This window comes from Squalius cephalus, assembly GCF_949319135.1.
Source record: "Squalius cephalus genome assembly, chromosome: 16".
Classification (NCBI taxonomy): domain Eukaryota; kingdom Metazoa; phylum Chordata; class Actinopteri; order Cypriniformes; family Leuciscidae; genus Squalius; species Squalius cephalus.
The window spans coordinates 22,718,082-22,740,597 of NC_137137.1; the positions used below are offsets into that span (position 1 = coordinate 22,718,082).

Below are 22,516 nucleotides of genomic sequence, written 5' to 3' on the forward strand. Positions count from 1 at the left end.
TTCTCATCTATCCAATCACGTTCTAATACTAGAAGTATAAAAGACCCGTACTTACACTTGTCTGAGTTCGCAGATGCTGACGCTTTCACTCGCCACCATCCACCCCACCACCACCAAGATGGTTCTGCCCTCCACCAAGACGGGTTCTTCCCTCTAATCTCCTCATCACCTATGATGGTCCCTTCCCCATCAACCTCCCCACCACCACCAGGATGGTCCCTTCCAATACCTCACAGGGGGTCGGCTGCGCCCCTGCCTTATTCTTCAGGCAGGAAATGCTGAATCCGTACCCTCGGATTGCGAGTTACGGACGGGGCCTACGCCAAAGAACTTAATTGCATACATTGCTTGCTGGGCTGTCAATAAATGCATAACTGTTACAAGTATTTATTCTCCCGAGTCTTTCTGGCAGAACTGTAATAATCCTACACAAAAAGATACTGAGCAAGACTTTGTCATTTCTTCCTCATCTGCTTCTTCTGATAATGATGATGATGATCATGATCATGATGCAACTTGCAATTGGTGGATTTACTACAGTCCAAAGATGTAGCCTTTTTCTCCAAAAGGGATCATCATCATTAGCCAACATTGTTACTTTATTTTAGCCATTACAATTGGTTAGTGGTTTCAGTCATTCTGTGTTGGAGTTTTGATCTTAAAACACTTCCAAAATATAATTCTTCCAGATTTGTGTATTAATGGTATTAATTACTAATGGGTTACCATTTTTTTTCACTTTAGAATACTGTATCAGATTGTTATACTTATTTCTTCAGATTTGTGTAAATGCTTTATTAATTGTTTTCACTAAGAATGCTGTTCCACATTATAATTCCTCCAGATTCCTCCAGACAGCCAGCAGCCAGATCACCCTGTAGCTGAAGGTTGCCCACTGAAGCTAAGCAGGGTTGAGTCTGGTCAGTACCTGGATGGGAGACTAAAAAAATCTCATGGAACTTCTCATAAAGAGTAGGGGTGTAACCCTGGTGTCCTGGCCACATTCCCTCAAATGGCCCTTAATCATAGCCTCTTAATAATCCCCATCCACTAAATTGTCTCTATTGTCTCTCTCTCTCCTCTCCACCTGTAGCGGGTGTGTGGTGAGCGCACTGGCGCTGTTGTACTGTGGCTACTGTCGTATCATCCAAGTGGATGCTGCACACTGGTGGTGGTTGAGGAGAGATCCCCTGATATGACTGTAAAGCACTTTGTGTACAGCAGTACATATGAAAGCACTATATAAATGCCTCATTCATTCGTTCAGATTTGTGTTAAAACAACCTTATTAATTATGGCTTACCAATATTTTCACTTTATAATACTGTTCCAGATTATGAATAACTTCTCTAGAATTGTATTGTAATAATACATGAACTTTTCTGCTAAAACTCAGGCACATCACACTATCCAATAAAGGCACTAACACCCAAAAAATACATTTTAGATGAAAAAAAAAATTTAGATGGTCTTTACATGGGTTAAAGTTAGGTTTAGGGGTAGGTTTAGGGTTAGTAATTACCCAGGTATTATTATTACTATAATAAGTACATAGTATGTACAGGACTGTAAAATAAAGTGCTACCACGTTTTATAAAAATTAGGGACCCAATTACACAGACGTATCATAGTCCTTAATGTAAAGTGTTTAATGAGGTTTTGCATACCATGAAATAAGCCTGATTTTACAGACACATATAAAATAATATAAGATATCTATTAGATTATTTTTATCAACAGAACACAGGAAAATACAAACAGCTCTAATTCTACTTTATTTGATGCCATAAAAGGTCAATATTTACTTATAGTAATGAGTACAAAAGTTACATAATAAAGTCTACCTCATTTTCAAATGTATGTTTAATTTATATATGTTTTAATTTTACATGAAAGACTTAAATTCACCCAGAAAGAAACTACATCTAGTAGGAAATAAAACATTGAGAAAGTGTTTTTAAAATACTTATTATACAAATTGCAAAGTGATCTGTAAATGTAATATCCACTAACTTTTTTTTTTCTTTTTATTTCAATTAAAGTCTTTTAAACCTTCCAAATTTTTGCATTTATCAATCTTTAACATTACCAATAGTTTTCTGCCATGAGTGACACACAAGTGCACAATTGCATTGTTTTTAAATTGCTTCGCTGCAAATCAATTAAGAGACCTTTGCATAGTTTTCTTCCATGACTCCATAGTCAGTTGCAGTTGTTTCCTTTAACGAGGAAGAAGGTTCCCGCTGCGACTCCCAGCAGCCCCAGAGTCAGACCTACTCCACAGAACACAGCTGGACCAACACCTGGGAGGGCCACATCAACATCTAGAAAATGCATGAAGAGGATATTTGAAGATGCATCAACATGATAACAGCTGAACAGATTATTTTAACAGAATGAAGATCTGAAAGAGTACTGAAATGCAGTGTTCATGCATTCAATCTGAAACTCACACTCACCCCATGTTTTGGTCTGAGGTTGACCCTGGAGGGCTCTGTGGTTCACAGTGCAGCTGTAAATGTCTCCTTCTGCAGGTGTAAACTTAAGAGTGGAAAAGATGTTAAAAGTACCACCATTCCTCGGACGGTACTGACTTAAACTAATGTCCTCTGTCACATTAACATTATTCTTAGTCCATAAGATGCTGACAGATGGAGGATAGAAGCCGGTCACATGACAGATAAGAGTGTTTTTAAAACCCAGCTGTACATCATCCTTTGGATAGATAGAAGTCTCGGGTGCATCTAGAATCACAGATAACTATTAATTAATTCATTAGTTCATTCAAATAAATGTAGATATTGTAACTTTATTTCAATTATATAAACTTTATCTTGATTTTATCTAAACTATAAAACTTGATGACACTAGATTCATGTTATATCCAGCAGCTAATTTCATTTATTTTTCCAGACAGATTAAGTGTTCACATCATCATAAAACTTTACATTTATGTTCCTTTTGGGTTCATTAATCACTAAAGAAAAGTGAGTTTATGCAATACAGTAAAGAATATAAACACAACACCTATCAATCTTAATAATTATAAGATTCTATTTTTGCTGGATCATGGCATAAATCAGTTGGTTTTGATTAAAATAACCATGAATAAGCATCTTTATTAAGCTTTTATAACAAATTTAAAATGGCTCACAGATATTGTGTAAAAGTTGACTTTTGTATTTATGTTATTAGATCAGCCTATCAATGATTTATGCATTTGTGAATATATTTTAGTCATTAATAAAGCACTTAATAAATCTTCATCAAAGTGAACATAAATGTAAGGTTTTACTCATATCATTTGTTTATGTAGTGTTGATATTCATTCAAAAATGTAAAATTTCATAGCACATTCTCATGTCTTACCCATTTCTGGCGGTGGACTCTTGAAACCTTTAATTCCCTTGGCTAAATTACTTCTGCACAATGTCGTTTCTCCAACACTGAATTCATAAAATCCGGGAAATGATAAAGGATCTCCAAAATCAGGTAATGTTTCTACTCCTTTCTTCTGATTAAAGTCAGCATGCCACAACTCCTCATTATCAAATCCATACATTTTTTCAGCTTCCGTATCAGAGCATATTCCAATTGAGAAATCTTCATGAACAACTGAAAAAGATTGAGTATCATAAAACTTAATTCTCTGGGATGACAATTTTGTTACATTGAATAGATGAGAAAAAAATGCATATTTGATTATATTGTTCATAAACTGGAAGGGCACGTTATGTAGGCCTATACTGCAGATATACACCCAGAGGAGTGCTACATTGGGATCCCGCGGTTTTACCTTTGCACACGATTTGCCACACTGTAAAAAGTTTAACTATTATTTACTCAATTTTATTGGTGAAACATTTTTACACTCAAAAAAATTGAGTAAATTTTAAAGCTGTGAAATCAATGAAATATACTGTATGAATTGAGTAAATGCAAGTACAAAAATTAAGTAAATCTGAGTAACTGCATCTGGTACATTAACAAATAAAATCGAGTAGAAATAATTTAACATTTAAACATTTAAAAAACAATATTTATGAGTAATATTAACTGTTTTTATTAATGAGTAATATTAATTTTTTTATTTTCTCTAAACCTTTGTAAAATAGTACTCCAGACAACCAGCAGTATACATGACATTGGCCTTTATTTTCAATGAGTACAGCAATACAGCACATTTTAGACTGTTTTTAATATGTATACAATATTGCCTGCATTTAAACTTATTTAACAAGTAAAAATGAAATATTTAAACATTCAGGTAGCCTAATTCAAGTGTAATCAACCAGTCTGTTATCCAATATCCACCGAATCTGCGCTGGTCCTCGCGCCGGAGACGGACTCGCCTCTGCGGGTGAACTTCGAACTTCATACCGCCGTCCTGCGTTTCACTCAGTCACAGCCGAAAGATACTGCGAGCGACTGACACAACCTGCCAATAAACAAACAGTGACAGTTCTGAGGACATTTTATCATCAAAATGATAATAATTATATTCATCATCATTAGGAATGAAGTCGTGTGTTTATGCAAAGCGTTTCAATCACGCAAAAAGACAGGCGCGACTCTCCTTTAGGTGTCAAATTACGCCTCTGTATGTTGTTTTGCATTAAATATGATTTAAAGCACAGTAAAGATTTTATAGATAAAATAAAACATACACCAACCTGAATTTCACAGAGGAAATGCACCAAATCTGCGACGCTGAGAAGAGAGCTGTTGTCTGGAGACTGGAGAGTTCAAACCATAGATATCATATATAAAGGCTAGATGTCTCGTCCGCGCTGCTGGCCAATGGAGGTCGACGTCCGCACACGGCGGCCATCTTACGACAGGGTGCTCGCTCACTCGTAACATGGTGCATGTACTTTTAAATAACCATAACTTGCTCAATTTTCTACCGATTTTCAAACGGTTTGGTTTGTTATAAACGTCAGAGATGTAGCTATGAAACTGCATACATATGAAAAATTATACAAATTGACTTCCATATGAAAGAATTATAGCCACGGTAATGACGTTTGTAAGAAACCAAACCGTTTGTAAATCCGTCAAGATTTCAGCGAGATAAGAGGATTTGTGTGCGTGCTGATCATTCACCTTAATGCACAGAGCACTGTCACAAGATGGCCGAACGATGATGCCGGAAGTGACTGCGCCATAAGACATCTAGCGTTTATATATGATATCTATGGTTCTATGGAGGTAGATTTGTGTCTTTATTATTCAATCAAAAAAAAGGTTGCTTCAATCAAAAAATATATTTTCAATCAAAAAAACCCGTTTCAATCAAAGAAAAAAAGTGTTTGAATGCAAAAATATATTTGAGACTCAAAAAAATGCATTTGAACACTATTTTTTTTTGCTTGAACATGTTTTTTTTGATAGAAGTGAAGGTTTTTTTGTTTGAAGCAACTTTTTTGATTGAAGTATTGTTGTTTTGTGTTTGGGCCATATTATGGGTAGGACATTTGTGTCTTTATAATTCAATCAAAAAAGAAGTTGCTTCAAACAAACAAAACATATTTTCAATAAAAAAATCACTTCAATCAAAAAATAAACCTTTTCAATCATAGAAAAAATGTTTTTGAATGCAAAAAAATATTTGAGATTCAAAAAATTGCACTTGAACACTTTTTTTTTGATTGAAAATGTTTTCTTTGATTGAAGTAATCTTTTTTGTGTTTGGACCATGTTATGGGTAGGACATTTGTGTCTTAATTATTCAATCCCAAAAAAGTTGCTTCAATCAAAAAAAAAACATTTTCAATCAAAAAAAAATAATTTCAATCAAAGAAAAAACTGTTTAAATGCAAAAAAAAAAAAAATCATTTGAAGTGTTTTTTTTTTATTGAACTTTCTTTTTTTTTGAATGAAGTGAAAAAAGTTTTGAAGTCGTTTTTTTTTTAAATCATTTTGACACAAACGTACCGCAGTGGGGGCGGGTGCTTCTCCATTGGTCAGACATGCTTGAGTGACAAGTGTCTACACCAACGACGTCTTTCTGACAAGCAAGTCATGGTCGCCACTCGCCAGCGAGCCAGGAAGCAGTGGTGGAGTTGTTGGTAAGTAGATAAAACCGTATTAAAATGATTGGTGTCACGTTATTAGCCTACTCTGTTTGATATTTCGATTAAACATACAGCTTGCTAACTTAAATAAGGATCATTATTGGCACAATACTTTAAGCTAGTAACTACTTGTACACTATGTCAGACAATAAGCATCACTTCATTGAACTGCCAGTTTTCCATGTGGAGTTGTGCAGGACATTAGGCTACTTATAAATAATGCCTGACACAGCTAGTTTGCGCACCGAGCAACGGAATATATATTCATGTTACCGGTGGTATGCAACATTATTTTCCGTACGGGACGGCATATGTAAGCCCCGCTCTCAAAATAACAGCATCTGCCTCTGTGTCTGCGAGCATTTGACTGTGATGGTGGGGAGACCACTACCCGTGAGCGAGAGAGAGAGCGGGACGGTCAAATAGCTGTAATCCTGTGGGCTGTGTGAGAAGATAGACTCAGGCTCTGCATGACCTGTTGCTGCTAAACAGGCAGCGCTGTGGGCAACAGTTGGCCTGTGGACTGTTGTTTGACCACTAATGACGTTACGTATTATAACACAATATAGCACAAGCACATAGCAAGCCTCTGTAACGTTACTTAAGTGAAATAAACAATTCAATTAGCCGTTAGCGCACCCTGCTAGCCTGCCTGACAATATGAGGCGTCAGATATCTAACACCATCACACAAATTAGTCAACGTGAGCTAAGTTAGCAAGCTGTATGTTTAATCGAAATATCAAACAGAGTAGGCTAATAACGTGACACCAATCATTTTAATACGGTTTTATCTACTTACCAACAACTCCACCACTGCTTCCTGGCTCGCTGGCGAGTGGCGACCATGACTTGCTTGTCAGAAAGACGTCGTTGGTGTAGACACTTGTCACTCAAGCATGTCTGACCAATGGGGAAGCACCCGCCCCCACTGCGGTACGTTTGTGTCAAAATGATTTAAAAAAAAAACGACTTCAAAACTTTTTTCACTTCATTCAAAAAAAAAGAAAGTTCAATAAAAAAAAAACACTTCAAATGATTTTTTTTTTTTTTGCATTTAAACAGTTTTTTCTTTGATTGAAATTATTTTTTTTTGATTGAAAATGTTTTTTTTTTGATTGAAGCAACTTTTTTGGGATTGAATAATTAAGACACAAATGTCCTACCCATAACATGGTCCAAACACAAAAAAGATTACTTCAATCAAAGAAAACATTTTCAATCAAAAAAAAAGTGTTCAAGTGCAATTTTTTGAATCTCAAATATTTTTTTGCATTCAAAAACATTTTTTCTATGATTGAAAAGGTTTATTTTTTGATTGAAGTGATTTTTTTATTGAAAATATGTTTTGTTTGTTTGAAGCAACTTCTTTTTTGATTGAATTATAAAGACACAAATGTCCTACCCATAATATGGCCCAAACACAAAACAACAATACTTCAATCAAAAAAGTTGCTTCAAACAAAAAAACCTTCACTTCTATCAAAAAAAACATTTTCAAGCAAAAAAAAATAGTGTTCAAATGCATTTTTTTGAGTCTCAAATATATTTTTGCATTCAAACACTTTTTTTCTTTGATTGAAACGGGTTTTTTTGATTGAAAATATATTTTTTGATTGAAGCAACCTTTTTTTTGATTGAATAATAAAGACACAAATCTACCTCCATACGGTTCAAACAGCCCGCGCTCACTCAACCAACCGCTGAGCTGTCGTCACGTCAGAGGGTGGGGGAGGGGTGCGTTGTTTTAATTGAGTAAACTTACTCAATTTTAAGAGTGTGTTAAATATATTAATAATATTGATTTGAATTAAGTAATTTTTTTGTTTCTTGAAACAGATCAGTTTAATTCAACATTCTCGAATATTTTGATAGAAATTTCACAAATATATTAAGTATATTATAAAGAAATAATTGGTTAGTCAAATACTAAATCATTTTATTGAAAAAAACTTAAATATATCTGTAAATTTGAGATAAAATTAACTGTTGGATTTTTACTCAATTATTTTGGTATGTTTAACTCAAACAATCAAATAAACGATATTCAGAGATTTTATTAAGTTAATAAAGTTAAAAATTTCTTTAATATTTACTAAGCCACAGAATTATTTTTTACAGTGCATATAACAAGAAAGGAGTCAACAAATTAAGTTCACCGCAGTCGATCAGTAACATTCTCTTCCTCCATAGCAAGCTAGGCCAAGTGATTCATTACTTTAATTAATTCGTTAAGTATATTTAATGGTTTTTAGTATTGTGTACTTTCTTTTTGCTATATGTTAATTACAGCCCAGGGTGATTACAGAAAAACCTATCTGTGACCACATTTTTGCAAAAAGCAAAATACATTTCGCGACAGTTTCAATGTGAAATGTCCAGTGAGTGACGCTAAAGGTGTGTTTAGTTTTTTTCTGGAATAGATGTACATGAATATGGCAACGTTTTATTATGTTGGTTTTTGTACTTATCACCGTAGTTCTGAATTGAAATGTCTGGTGAGTGGCACTAAAATAACACAACGCCTACAATAAACCCTTAACCTACCCAACAGTGTTAAGTGATACAAACTCCAAAATGTATTTGTTTACAAATCATTCACTATGGTAAAAAGTGTTTTGAGGTCATAATATAATATTGTGCAAGGAGCTGCGTGAAAACAAGTCTTTAATCAATAATCTGCCTTGGTCATATTTTGAGTTTCTTTCTCATTCTTGTTCTGTTCAAGTATATGTTTCTTTGTTAAACTTCTAGTGTGTTAATTAGTTCCATTCTTCTTCATTCTCTCCGTTTTTACAGACTGATTTGATTCCTCAGTTCAGGTGTGTTTGTTAAGCATCTCGTCAGCTCCTTTGTTTGCCCTTCTACTTAAGCCTTCACTTTCTGTTAGTCCCTCCCTGGTCTTGCATTGTTTTGAATTTGTCAATTAACGATTATTTCATTAGCTACATCATCTTGTGCTTTCATCTCAGCCACTTACCAGTGACTGCCTTGTAATTATAATCTTGCTATTTTACTGCCTCCAGTGTTAATTTCTCTTGGAAACTGCAGTGATATGTATGTATTGCTACGTATTTTGCGATGTGCAAAAATATTGCCACAGGTACATTTTTCCATTGAGTCTGTGTTTATAAATTACTGTATCATAACATCGGTGAGGTTTTTATTTCCTATTTATTTTTATATTGTTTTGTATTTAATGTGAGAGAGAGAGAGAGAGAGAGAGAGAGAGAGAGAGAGAGAGAGAGAGAGAGAGAGAGAGAGAGAGATAGAGAGAGAGAGAGAGAGATATAGAGAGAGAGAGATATATAGAGAGAGAGATATATATAGAGAGAGATATATATAGAGAGAGATTTATAAGGCTAATAAAAAGCTGGCCGATTATGTTTTACATTTGTGGTGCTAGCATAACTTATGGTCAGTTTAATTAAACACAATGTTTAGCATAGCCCTAATGTTGGTGTATTTTATTTTATTTTTCACAATTTCAACCAAGCAACCAATTGCAATCACTGAAAATGACCCCGCTTCGTTAACACATTCATAATGCAGACCAGTTGTTTGTTAGTGAGAAGCACAGTGTCACGAGATGTGGCTGTATTAAAGTGCATGATGAAGGAGATATCTTCAGGAGACTTATAATAGAACAATAGAAACATACCACATACCCATGAAGTTAACTAAAGCTTGACCAAGAACAGACAGAAGAGGGCTCATATACATGGAAAACAAGGGGAGTTAACAAGACAGATTAACAAAACACACCTGAACTAATAAACTGATTAGAAGATATCAAACTCAGACATAAACAGAACAGGGAAACATATCAAAAACCAAACTAAACAAACATAACCCTGACACACAGAGCTGAATTTGGGATGTTGTTTTTTTTTTTGTCTTTTTATAGTGGAGTATGGGTATTGTATGTTTGATGATGTAACATTTGTGTTACATGATACACATTTGTGTGAATGATAATTAACATTTGTTATATGGTAATCATAAATTGTATTATTATTATTATTATTTTTATTTATTTTTATGGATGATGCATGATTGCCGATTACTGTTATTGAGAATGTTAGTGGCCTAGTGGGAATTCCTAAGAGACAACTTCAATGTTAAATTGTGTTTGGTGTACTGAAGTGTTGGGTGATTGAATTGATTGTGATATTGTTTTCTTTGGTCTCTTTTTCTTTCTTTTTTTTTCCAGCCAAAATGACAACAGGGTTCCATTCATCTTATGTGTGGTTTAATATCGTAAGGTTGGGGCATAACTGATGGTTTAATTTAGTCTCACTTTGCTTTAGGATTTGAAGTAAGAGTTAGTTTCTTTGTGTGATTGAGGGTGTGCACCTCTTAGCAGAGCCATTGCCAGTATGCAGGATAAGGGAACCTTAAGGTCTGTTATGTTGCTTGTTTCCTTTTCATCTTCAACCACTTCAGTAATGTTATTGTATTTTAATATTGCCAATAAACCTTGTTACATTTGCAAAAAAAGACTGTTGATGTCATCATTGTTGTCAGTGAGTCTGACCAATAGTGAAACAGCTGTGTAGTCATCACACCTCATGCGACTGCTCTGGAGAAACTGTACCGACTGAACCAGCCTTCTGCTCTCAAATCGCTCTCGAATCACTCTTGCAGTACTTTGATGCCATACTATTTAGCCAGATTTTGTTCAAAATTGTCACACAAGTAAGTTATTTGATTTCACTTGAAGTTAATTGCGACCTTTACGGCAGTGCTCACTAATGTGCTTCACCAATTAAATTAATAAATTCAATATCAACAATTCAGTAACTTTCTTCTTGTGAATATATTTGAGTGATGTGACCTTATTTTAAAGTGGACGGAATTAGCATGGACACAAAAAACACCCTCCTCTCAACACCATACTACCATAAAACCATACTACAGCCTTGTAGACTTTGGGTGTGTGATGTGTTTTCTTTGAAAGTGAATCAATTGTTGTTTGTCGATTTCATTAATTCGCTTGTAAATACGTTGTATGTAAATATGCCAAATTTTGTAATTCTGATAGTCTCCTGTTTATGTTTTGATAAGGAGTTGAGGAAGTTTTAGGTTTCTTATTTTCAGACTTGTAACTCTAAGGTCGCCATGAACAGCACTCTCTTCCACTCTCCTTCTCCACAACTGAGGTGCCATTGAGTAAGGCACCAAACCCCCAGGAAAAACGGCTGCCCACTGCTTCAGGGGTGTGTTCACGGTGTGGGTGTGTGTGTGTGTGTGTGTGTGTGTTTGTGTGGCTGCAACGTGATCTCATGAGAATACGTGTGTATTTTTACGTAAAGTGTAATTCTACCATACGTACATTTACTTACATTTTATACACACAGAAACGTATAATACTGACGTATTTGGGTGGTTGACATATTTGGCTAAAAAAAAGTTTAAAAAAAAAACTCAAATGTAAGTCATGGAACTCATTGGGTTATATTCTACCAACACTTATATTTCCAAATATATATGTGGTCTTGTAGATTTTGTCCTGAAATGTACATTTATTCACTAGTTTACTGTCTTAGTGACTAAAAATGTCATATGGTGTGACATGAATGTTATTGTGTATTAAATTAAAAAGGGGTATAATGTGGTTAATGTAAGTCAATTTATCCAGATTCTTTATGATTACTATATAAAAGTATAGCATTTCTTATGTGCAAATATGTTACATTTTGCATTATTTTACTTTATCATCACTCATAGACAGACGTTTACTTGTAATCTTTCAATATACTTCAAATTAATTTGGGAATACCTTGTTATAAAAGTACCAAAATGCTTGTTACCTTTGCTGGCACTATTCCCCATCTGTCACATTGATGATTTTATGATTAATAACCAAAAAGCCTTAATATCTTTCAAAATTCTGAATGTCACACCAAATGACATGGTGTCACGCCATATGATGTCACACCACACAACAATCCGTATGCAAAAATCTGTATTAGCTGCATTTAACAAACAACCCAACTTAGTTTGACAAGTGAATCATTGTTTCAGTTACAGCAAAAATCACAAAATTGTTTAAAACAGTGAGTTCTACTCAAAGTAGCAAAGAATCATATGTTTATGACACATTCATTAATCCACTTACTGTATTCATTTGATGTTGCACTTTTTATTTTAATCTGCTGAATATTAACTACATGAATTCTAATAATCTTTATAGTAAATCATTGAACATTTTTTTTTAATTTAATGCATAAATTAATTTCAAAATGATGATGAGTAAAACAATGACCGAACAGCAAGCTAATGTATCATTTCCTTGTTCTTTCTGTATTCACCATATCTCGCCATCTACTGAAATCTACCTCAAACTGAAAAAATAAATAAATAAATAAATAAAGGGAAACATTTGAGTGACAAAATGCTGTAGTTTAATATGGATTCAGCTTGAAAATGGGATAGTAGGGATTCACCAAATTGAGTTGGTGTATAGATATTAAATGTGTTCATAATATAGTATCAAAATGTGTTAAAAGGACAAAATATTCAATAAACTTAACTATTAGTTACAAAATATGTATCTAAGAGCATTATTTACGTATTTAAATGCAATTCATATCATATAGTGTGACAAAATAATCATATGGTGTGACAAGAAAACCCCGTCACACCTTATGATTTTGTGTCACACTATATGAGGTTTCATGTACTTAGCATGACATTAAGCAATGTGCTTTTATGCTAACATGCTAGAACCATGCTAACTACAATATGACAATATAGTTTTAAAGGTAATTTTGACTGAAAAGTAATTTCATTTGGGCATTTTTGTGTAAAATGAGTCACACCAAAAGACAGCGCAAAAGGGAACTGAAGCAGGAGTGCCGGATATACTTGATTTTTTTTAAAACATGAAGAGAGAAAACTCACATTGTAACTTTCAGTGTCCTTCTGAGGTGCTGTTCTTCCTCCTGAAAGAAGGAGGACCCCCACACCCCAAAGGTCTCCAAACAATTGCCCGTTTAAAAAAAGGAATATGGCGTCACACCTTATGATATCCATTTTCGGGACAACATGTTTTAGTTAAGGGCTGCTTCAAAATATTATGCCTGAACTTTTAGTCAAGCAGACTCACAAGTAGACATCTGGGATATCAATATATGATTGAATAAACAGAAAATGAATTCATTTTCTTGTTTTTATTCAAAATCTAAATTTGTGAAATGTGCTTGGGACAGTCACGCCATATGAGCTTATTCTGGTTTGGCTGAAAATTGTGAAAAAATGGAAGATTAAACCCATGAATGCTCTGTATGTCCATATAAAACAGCACTTTCTGAACAATATCACCACAGTTTTTGATATATTTTTCTATAATTTACTTAACATTGACACATTGGACCACTAGCGGCGCCAGGATTTTGATTGTAGGTGGGCCTCCAGAAAACTGGATGGGCCAGTTAAAATAAGCCAAAAAAAAAAAAAAAAAGGTTCCCCTTCATCTCCGTTTCAGCGCTTTTCTGCGGCACTGAGGACCGCTACTCACTAGCCTACCTGAATTTAATGCGTAATTAGCATAGGTTTAAAAAAAAAAAAACGGAATTTTTTTGCTGCTTTTTTAAAAACAATTACAATTTAATTTAATTTAAATTACGTTTCGTTATGTTAGGATGAGATGCGCTCCTGTTCACGAGCAATGCAAGTGAGCGCGCGGGCGCCTCCATGATTTTATTGTCTGCTATCGTTTCTTCTTATTTATTAAATCCAATTGGAAATTGGTTGATAAAAAAAATTATTAAAATTAAGATACAATTTATACAAAACGAAAAGTGGTCAAAATCATGTCTGACCCACATCTCTCGATATATTGCGCATCCTATCTTACTCGTGCCGTGCGTTCACTTTTCATAATCAACATAGATGAAAAAATAACATTATAATATTTTAACAAATATTAAACTAAATGAGCTTATTTAATGGCTACAACACATATTGTAGGCCTACAGACTCTCTATTTGTACAAATTGCTGCACATTCATTTTATTCTGAATTTTGCACGCATAAGTTGAAAGGCATTTGTTTGCATGCATAGTAAAACATATCTGCAACATTTATCAAGTTCACTGATAATTATGCGTTATTAATTATTATCTTAATGAATAATGTAACAAGGACGAAGCATGTAAACTGCGTTGTTTGTTTAGAATGGAATGGATCGCAAATAGATCCGAATGAAGAAACGTACAAAACCATAGTACACAGCAAAATCTCCAGTGTTGAAATCCTGGTGTTAAGCACTTTTAGAGTAAAGAGTTAATTTTCTGGTGTTGAATTTCAAGGGATTAACACTGCTAGTGTAAACCGCACACTCTGGCTGGTGAAAATATGTAGAGTTAAATTTGGTTACATCTAAAGAACACTGAGAGAGTGTAATTAGTTACATCCGGGACATTTACGCGCTGGGCGCAACGAAACGACCTGGAACTTTTTTCACAGACGCCATTTTCTTTGACTCGCGATGCAAGGCATACGAGGAGGGAAAACGCAGATATTACGTGTTTTATCGCATTTATATATGCATTTTTATAACATTTTATTACATTATATTGTTTTATTACAATATTTATGTGCTGTGTGAACGGCTAAACCGTTCTCAGAAAGGCATTTTCATTGACGCGCGATGCAGACCAGACCAGACCAGACCAGACCAGGATGAGGTTGCTTTTAAACAGAGAAACTACCAAAGTAAGTGTTTTATCTAATTTACAATATGTATTTTATAACATATTGATTTATAGCAATATTTAAATGCTCTGCGCGCTTAAACGAGCCGAAACCTTTCTCAAAGGTGACATCTTGGACTCAATACGCAGCTGACGACGAGAAGGTTTGCTTGTAACGTTAACAGGAAAAACACCGAAAGTAAGTGTTTTTAACCTAATTTACAACATGGCATTATATTGTTTTATAACGATATTTATGTGATGTGCGCGCCTAAACCTTTCTCACAGACTAACGTTATGCCCTGCATCTTCGACTCGAGTTGTGACGCAGTGCAGACACGGAGTTTGCACGGAGTTTAACGGTGAAAACACTAAGTAAGTGTTTTAACTCATTTACAATACGTATTTTATAATGTTATTTTGTTTTATGACAATATTTGTGATGTGCAAATATCATAATGTATTTATCCTCAAACTATCTTTTACTCTCGTTTGCCAGCACACCTAACATATCTTAACTGAAACCTAACGTTAACTGAAAAACTATTTTTCTTAGAATGTGTAAGTAATTCTTTAAGATTAATGTTAATGAAATTTATTTTTCAGATTCAATTTTGGTTGATGTTTGGATATGCTTTCATGTTTAAATGTATTGTTTTTGCTATTTGTGTTTTCTAGGAGCATTTCCATGCTGCACCAAGTGGCTGGTCTTTAAAGACTGTACAGACTAGAACCTGGTGAGGGTCAGATTTTACAGATAACATTATGAGATAATCATGTGTATAAACATAAAAAAATAATCATAGCTTTGTTGCTATTTGGTAACTAGATTTTTTGTGTTTCATAACACTCATTTTGAATTTGTCCTGTCAAATTACTTTACAAAAGTAATTTTCCCCCCCTTTTCCTTAAATAAAATTAGTTTTCAAACCAATTGTTTTCATGATTTGACAGGTAGATGTTTTCTTGCTTTTTAATTTTAGACTCAACTGACTGGGAAATCTCTGCCCATCACCTGCCTCCAACATCACAAAGCCACAAGAAGGGAACAAAGATTCTTCCATCAGCTGACTATTTAGTGAGATTTCTTAAGGTGCGTGTCTAAATTTATTCCTAAAGGGTTAGTTTACCTACAAATGGAAATTATGTCATTACTTACCCTCATCTCGTTCCAAACATGTAAGACCTTATTTCATCTTCACAACACAAATGAGGATATTTTTAATGAAATCTGAGAGCTTCCTGTCCCTCCATTGACAGTCCACGCAAATACCACGTTCAAGCCCCAGAAAGGTGTAAAGGTACATCATTAAAGTACTCCATGCGACTCCAGTGGTTTAACATACATTTTATTAAACTACACAAGTGCTGTGTTTGCAGCAACAAAACATTTACTACTTAATTTATAAAATATTAATTTCCAACATGCGTTGTTAAGTGAGCGTGCATCGAAGATTAATAATTTGTAAATAAAGTTGAGTTTTTTTGTTGTTGTTTTTTCGTGCAAACAAAGCACTCTTGTTGCTTCATAAAAATTTTTGAAGTTAAACCACTTGAGTCACATGGATTACTTATGATTTCCTTTATACCTTTCCGTGGCTTTGGAAGTGATAGTTGAATAGGCTGTCGATGAAGGGACAGAAATCTCTTAGATTTTATAAAAAATATCTTAAAGGGATAGTTCGGCAAAAATTATATTTAACCCATGATTTACTCGCCCTCAAGCCGTTTGAGATTCACATGTCAATCTTTTATCAGACGAACACATTTTCAGTTATTTTAGAAAATGTCTTAGATCTTTCAGTGGTTATAATGTGAAGTAATGGGGTCCACCTCCTTCAAGTCCCAAAATGTGCATGCATCCTTCACAAAAGTAATCCATCCGGCTCCAGGGGGATAAACGAAGGCCTTCTGAGGGTAATCCGTGCGGTTTTGTCATAAAAATATACATATTTACTGGCTGCGCTGTCACGTTCGTTCTACGTCACGACGCTTTCTACGCTACGTCCTACGTCATACGCCAGCATCCATCTCCGTGAACGCGCGTCGACCGCTACCGGAAGCAAGTTATTTTCGTTTATAAAGTTTTAAATATGTATATTTTTACGACAAAACCGCACAGATTACCCTCAGAAGGCCTTCGTTTATCCCCCTGGAGCCGGATGGATTACTTTTGTGAAGGATGCATGCACATTTTGGGACTTGAAGGAGGTGGACCCCATTACTTCACATTATAACCACTGAAAGATCTAAGACATTTTCTAAAATAGCTGAAAATGTGTTCGTCTGAAAAAAGATTGACATGCATCTCAAACGGCTTGAGGGCGAGTAAATCATGGGTTTAATATCATTTTTAGCCGAATTATCCCTTTAAGTGTTTCGAAGATGAGCAAAACTCTTACTGGTTTGGAACAACATAAGGGTGAATAATGACAGAATTGACATTTTTGGATGAATTAAGTCTTTAATTTACTTGGAAATAAGTCAATTCAATCTAACCTTAATCTAACCAAAATTGTTTATTGTTTGAGTCACGAAAGTCCAAGATGATTGAACTTTTTCCACCATAAATTTGATGTATTTATAAAACACAAATAGTATTAATTGTAAATGGTCTGGTTTTGTGTTGTCTAGGGAACCAGCACTCCAGGATTTTGAGAAAGTTGGATCTGCACAGCCTTTCCTGCTCTGTGAAACAACTATGCACTGAACTTTACTTTTAGCAACTGGACACAACTGATCCACTCATATCCTGCAACTGTTTTTCATCTGTTGAATGTTGTTGTGGTACTAAAGTCGAAGGTATTGACTCAACTTCACTGACACAGGACTTACATTCACTGACATGTACAGGACTTTAAGTATTAGATCATTTGATGAGCAGCTTTCACATAATTCTGATGACAGAAATGGCTATATTTTGCCTTCATTTATTTTAAAAGTTAACCTATGATGTAAAGGGACTTGTTCGTTAATAAAAACTAGTTTGTTAAAACAACTGTTTGCATTTTGCCTTTATTTTTAATTTTACAATGAACAGAATTCTACTATGATCCCAGACTGAGGTTACAATTTAACTTTCTGGATTGTTTTGATGTGCATTCAATGTTATCAATAGGTTAAATGCTTTGCTTTTATTTCTGAAAAGATTCCTTTTGTCAAAAAGCACATCTCATAAATACAAACTCAATTTGAGTCAAATTTAACACTCCTGAAATGTATAAATTGATTCCTAATAGTATTACAAATCAATACAGGTCAATTCTACAAGAGTTGCATTTTATGTTAAACTTTACATCTTATGTAGTGTTAATATGGCAACAACTCGGTAGTGTTGAAAGAAAAACACACATTTGGTGTTAAATTTTGACACTACGCACTGGTGTTGGGTAAATTCAACACTAACCAGTGTTGACTAGTGTTAAATGTTAACTATTTAGAGAGTTGCTGCAACTCTTAAATATTTAACACTTTGAAAAGTGTAGTTTTAACTCGATCTAGTGTGGACCAATATAGACACTTTTAAAGTGTTGAATTTAACTCTATAGGTGTTGAATTAGCACTGCTGATTTTGCTGTGTAGAAAATGGATGGGCCCGGACCTAAAATGGGTGGGCCCAGGCCCACCCGGGCCCAATGGTAGCGCCGCGGCTGCATTGGACCAAAAAAAGGCCACGTCATGTCAACCACCCATTTACAGCTCTAAAACGTAAAATATTTACGTATTAACAGCACAAAAACGTAAATTATTTACGTATGAACAACTCTACCGACGTACATATTTGTACGTATTCTTATTTATGCATATTAAAATCGTGGCATTAATGTTTTGACTCTATTGCATTCAAATGTCTTATCAATTACGTTTTCAGTCGCATTTATTATTATTAAATGCAGTTTACTCAAGAAATAGGCTAATAACCATTCGCTCTGTTCGTGCCTTCTGCTGCAAACTCGTTTCGAAGGATTAGCCTACATGCAGTTACACAAGAATACACTTTAAAACCTTAAAAATACCTTATTTAATCGTTTAACCATTTTGTAATATTTAGTTTATTTACAGTGAGACACAAAATGCGTTTTCTCCAATAGAACAATAATACACCAAAACCCAACATAAATTCACAAAAGACATCAATTTTATTAGCTTGATAATCCAAATCTTTAGAATCCATACGTTTGCAAGAAAGAGATCCAAATTCAGCCCTTTATCCAGTGAGTGATCTTCATCTCCATTTCACAGGCTTTCAGCAGCGCAGTCTGTAACCGTCAAATTCCGCGCTCGTGATGGATTCAAATTCAAAAATTGCGCCCTCAAGAAGCGTTACAACATGTTTTACGGCAGTGATATCAAACGCTCATTGGCTCTCGCCACAGATTGCGACATGCCGTATTTCAGTCGGTAAACTACATTTGAAATGGAGAAGCGCGCGCGCCTTCACACAGAGCGAAGCCGGATTAACATTTTCTTGGATTAATAACTTAAATTCTGCTCTGTACCTCATTCAAAACTATTATACTGAAAGAGAGGACTGTGACTGCAACACATCGTCATGTGAACGACTTTTGATACCGGTTTTGACATGTTCGCAATAAATAAATTATTGTGATTACACGTATGTTGTAATTTTTCTTCATAATTGTAGCCTATGTAGTTTTAAGAAATTGTTATGGGTAGGTTTAGGGGTAGGAGTAGGATTAGCTGCTAAAAAAATCTTTTAATGTTATATTGTTAATAAAATTGCCATTTCCCACACATCTCTGTACGTTTTGTCCTTTTTATATTCTGTATAAAATGGGTAGCTGCTAACTTTATGTTTAGGTTTGGGAGTGGGGTTAAGGGATCTTCCATTTATCTATAAAACGTACGTTTTCTATCTTTGAAAATTACGTATTAACAATGAGACCAGGCTGTCATGCATTTATGGATATACGTTGAATCTATACGTATTTTAAGTTGTAATACGTAAATATAGATACGTATCGAACCTGAAATAACGTCCATATGATACGTAAAAGTCACTATAATACGTAAATATATATATACGAATTGGATCGTTTTTATTTACGTCTAAATATGTAGGCTACGTTTCGTGTGTGAGATCAGGCTGGTGTGTGTGTGTGTGTGTGTGTGTGTGTGTGTGTGTGTGTGTGTGTGTGTGTGTTCAATACTCACTGCTGTGTGTGTGCACTTGGATGGGTGAAATGCAGAGCACAAATTCCTTTCACTTTTAGTTATTTAAATATTTCCTGCATTACTATTTACATTTTTGTTTGTTGTTTTGGCTGTGCTTTTCCCCTGAAGTTATTGATCTCTTTTATTTCCTCTTTGTTCAGTTAAATGTGCATTTGTTTTGCATTTATCCGGTTGTGCTGTTGATTTTTGGGGCAAAATATCGGTATATCCTGTTCCTCTCCATTGATTGTTAATTTTCCATTAATAATTTTTATTTTGTTACTTGCTCCCAATCCTAGACGGGGAGTAATGCAACATGCATCTTGCATTTTATTGCATTACTATTTAATTAATTAAATTGTTAATTCATTGTTGAAATTACTATTTACAATTTATGGAAGATTATTCACGTCATGGCATTTAAAGTTTTGTACAGAGAGTTTCGGAATTGTTTTAACTTATTTGTGGAAAATAGTACCAAAGTGAGTAAAACATTAATAAACCAAATATTCCGATCATATGACAATTATCTGATGTCGGTAGTGTGAAAGGAAACATTTACAACCCTAATAAATGCACAAGCAGGTTTTGAATGAACAGTTAGCATTATTACAAGTGATCAGTTTCAAGTTGATCACTAATCAAAACAGTACCAAAATGACAACAAAAGAAAATTAACTTACATTCAGCATCAGTTGAGAAAACAACGGTAAGGGCAAGAATGATTATGTACAGCTCCATCTTGATAGAGAGTCAAACAAACATCAGACAGATATTTAACTTGAGGTGAAAGAAAGAAAGTCTTACTCCCTCCTTCAGGGCTTTTGCATCATCCACTCAAAGTTTGACTCACACTGTGACATTGCTGTATCTAGGTAGAATGAAAGTTTCAGTCCAGTCACTCTATCCTTATCTAATGTTACTCTGTAAAAGACATGCTGGGTTTATTATTTCACCGTAACTTTTATTGTAAAATGCAAATGCAATGTTGTTGTTTTTGTTATAATAGGAGCTGCTGGTTTTAAATGTTTGTTGAAGAGTTTACAGCAAGGTCATGTGAAAACATGACTTATGCAATGGCCAAACCTGAAAAAAAAAAAAAAAAAAAACTTGCTGGGGCAGTGTGCTGTGAACAAGTCAGTTCTTTATCCTGTCTTAAAAACCTAAAGCATGAGTTCAAAGTTTACTAACCAAGGTTTAATTTGTATTGTGTAATGCACATTTATAGATTCAGTTTTAATTTAAATGTATTTGTAACAAATTTTTTTTTACTGCAAATTTTTTTTTTTTATATATATATATAGTTTGTAAGTAATAATTCAGCCAGCAGCATCCAAAGAGTCAACGTTTTGCTGGTTAGCATGATCCAGGTAGCACCTCCTGGTAGATGCTGTAACTACACCATTATAGATGCAAAGAGCATTTTTCTCTTTTGACATCCATTTAGAATTGGCCATGAATTTTGGCTAAATATTTTCTTGCAAGCAACACATAAATTATATTTAATATTATAGTAAATGTTTTGCAGTGACCAACTGTTTTAATTGTTGTTGTTGAGCTCTTTAGTGCCATGAAACAGCCACTTTTGGCAATAAATGTACAGCTGTGGTAAAAAGATTACATACACCTTGCAGAATATCAAAATGTTATGTTACCAATTTTAACAAAGAATTTTATCAAAGATTTTATCAAAGAAGTTTCACAAAAATTGTGTTTTATTTACTGGCCTGTTTATTTATTTTATTTATTTGAGCATCTGAGTTCCACGAGGTTCTACATAAGAGCAGAGTTCAGCACAGTAAGCAAAGCTAAATAAAGATACATTTGTACATTTGAGCAGTTGATACATTCATTTACTATAATCAAGAAGACATATGACACATAGTTATTATGTATGACACATAGATATTTTGTCCTATTCCAGTGACTATACAATCAGCAATATTAACCTCACAACCATTCTGCTGATCCCAGGACAAGGAAAGAAAACTCTTTAACCTTATCTTCAATAATTACAAATACCCATCACTGCCAATAATAATAACTTAAACTATGAAGCTGGTTTAAACCTAAACCAACTATGAAGCTGGTTTAGGTGGCTAGCCAGGTTTGTTTCAGTTTAGTTAGCGGCTTACGCCAACCCTGGTTTTTAGGCACCATGAAAGTGGCTCTGCTTTTAGCGGTGTTCATCAACATAACTTACGCTCCACACCTGCTCTGGGGCAGGTTATGTCAAAATATAATTATATTTCTATTGCTGTGATTGATATCTCATAGGAGGGTCATTTTAACATTCATGCACAAGAAAGCTCAATATTTCTGGAAATTTACTTTATTTGCTGAGATGTTAGCTCTCATTTACTTCAAATTATATTACTAACATATTTTTATCATACTTAACAAAAAATTTAAACAGCAGTATATATATACGCTATATATATATATATATATATATATATATATATATATATATATATATATATATATATATATATATAACATTTATTACAAATATTTTCTCCTAATATTATTTTAACTTAAATAAATAAATTATAAAAACTTTGCA

At 34.2% G+C, this 22,516-nt stretch overlaps 2 protein-coding genes and 2 long non-coding RNA genes across 4 annotated transcripts in view; 1 reads left to right on the forward strand and 3 right to left on the reverse strand.

The window, feature by feature from the left end:
- The window catches only part of LOC307173587 (H-2 class II histocompatibility antigen, E-S beta chain-like), a 136,581-nt gene that overhangs the window by 11,981 nt on the left and 102,084 nt on the right, over positions 1–22,516 (reverse strand). The gene's annotated exons all lie outside the window — the stretch shown is intronic.
- On the reverse strand, positions 1,594–20,747 carry LOC307173591 (HLA class II histocompatibility antigen, DP alpha 1 chain-like). Its single transcript, XM_079896816.1, has 4 exons — positions 20,634–20,747; positions 3,370–3,615; positions 2,460–2,744; positions 1,594–2,324 (listed from the first exon to the last, which is right to left on the reverse strand). Exons 1-4 carry the CDS (start codon positions 20,689–20,691, stop codon positions 2,203–2,205), a joined length of 711 nt encoding a protein of 236 aa, XP_079752942.1. The 5' UTR covers positions 20,692–20,747; the 3' UTR covers positions 1,594–2,202.
- On the reverse strand, positions 4,137–5,083 carry LOC307173599. The gene is made up of 2 exons (XR_013823885.1): positions 4,674–5,083; positions 4,137–4,438 (listed from the first exon to the last, which is right to left on the reverse strand). It is a non-coding gene; the product is annotated as an uncharacterized lncRNA (long non-coding RNA).
- On the forward strand, positions 14,902–19,001 carry LOC307173596. The gene is made up of 4 exons (XR_013823882.1): positions 14,902–15,150; positions 15,454–15,512; positions 15,759–15,868; positions 17,410–19,001. It is a non-coding gene; the product is annotated as an uncharacterized lncRNA (long non-coding RNA).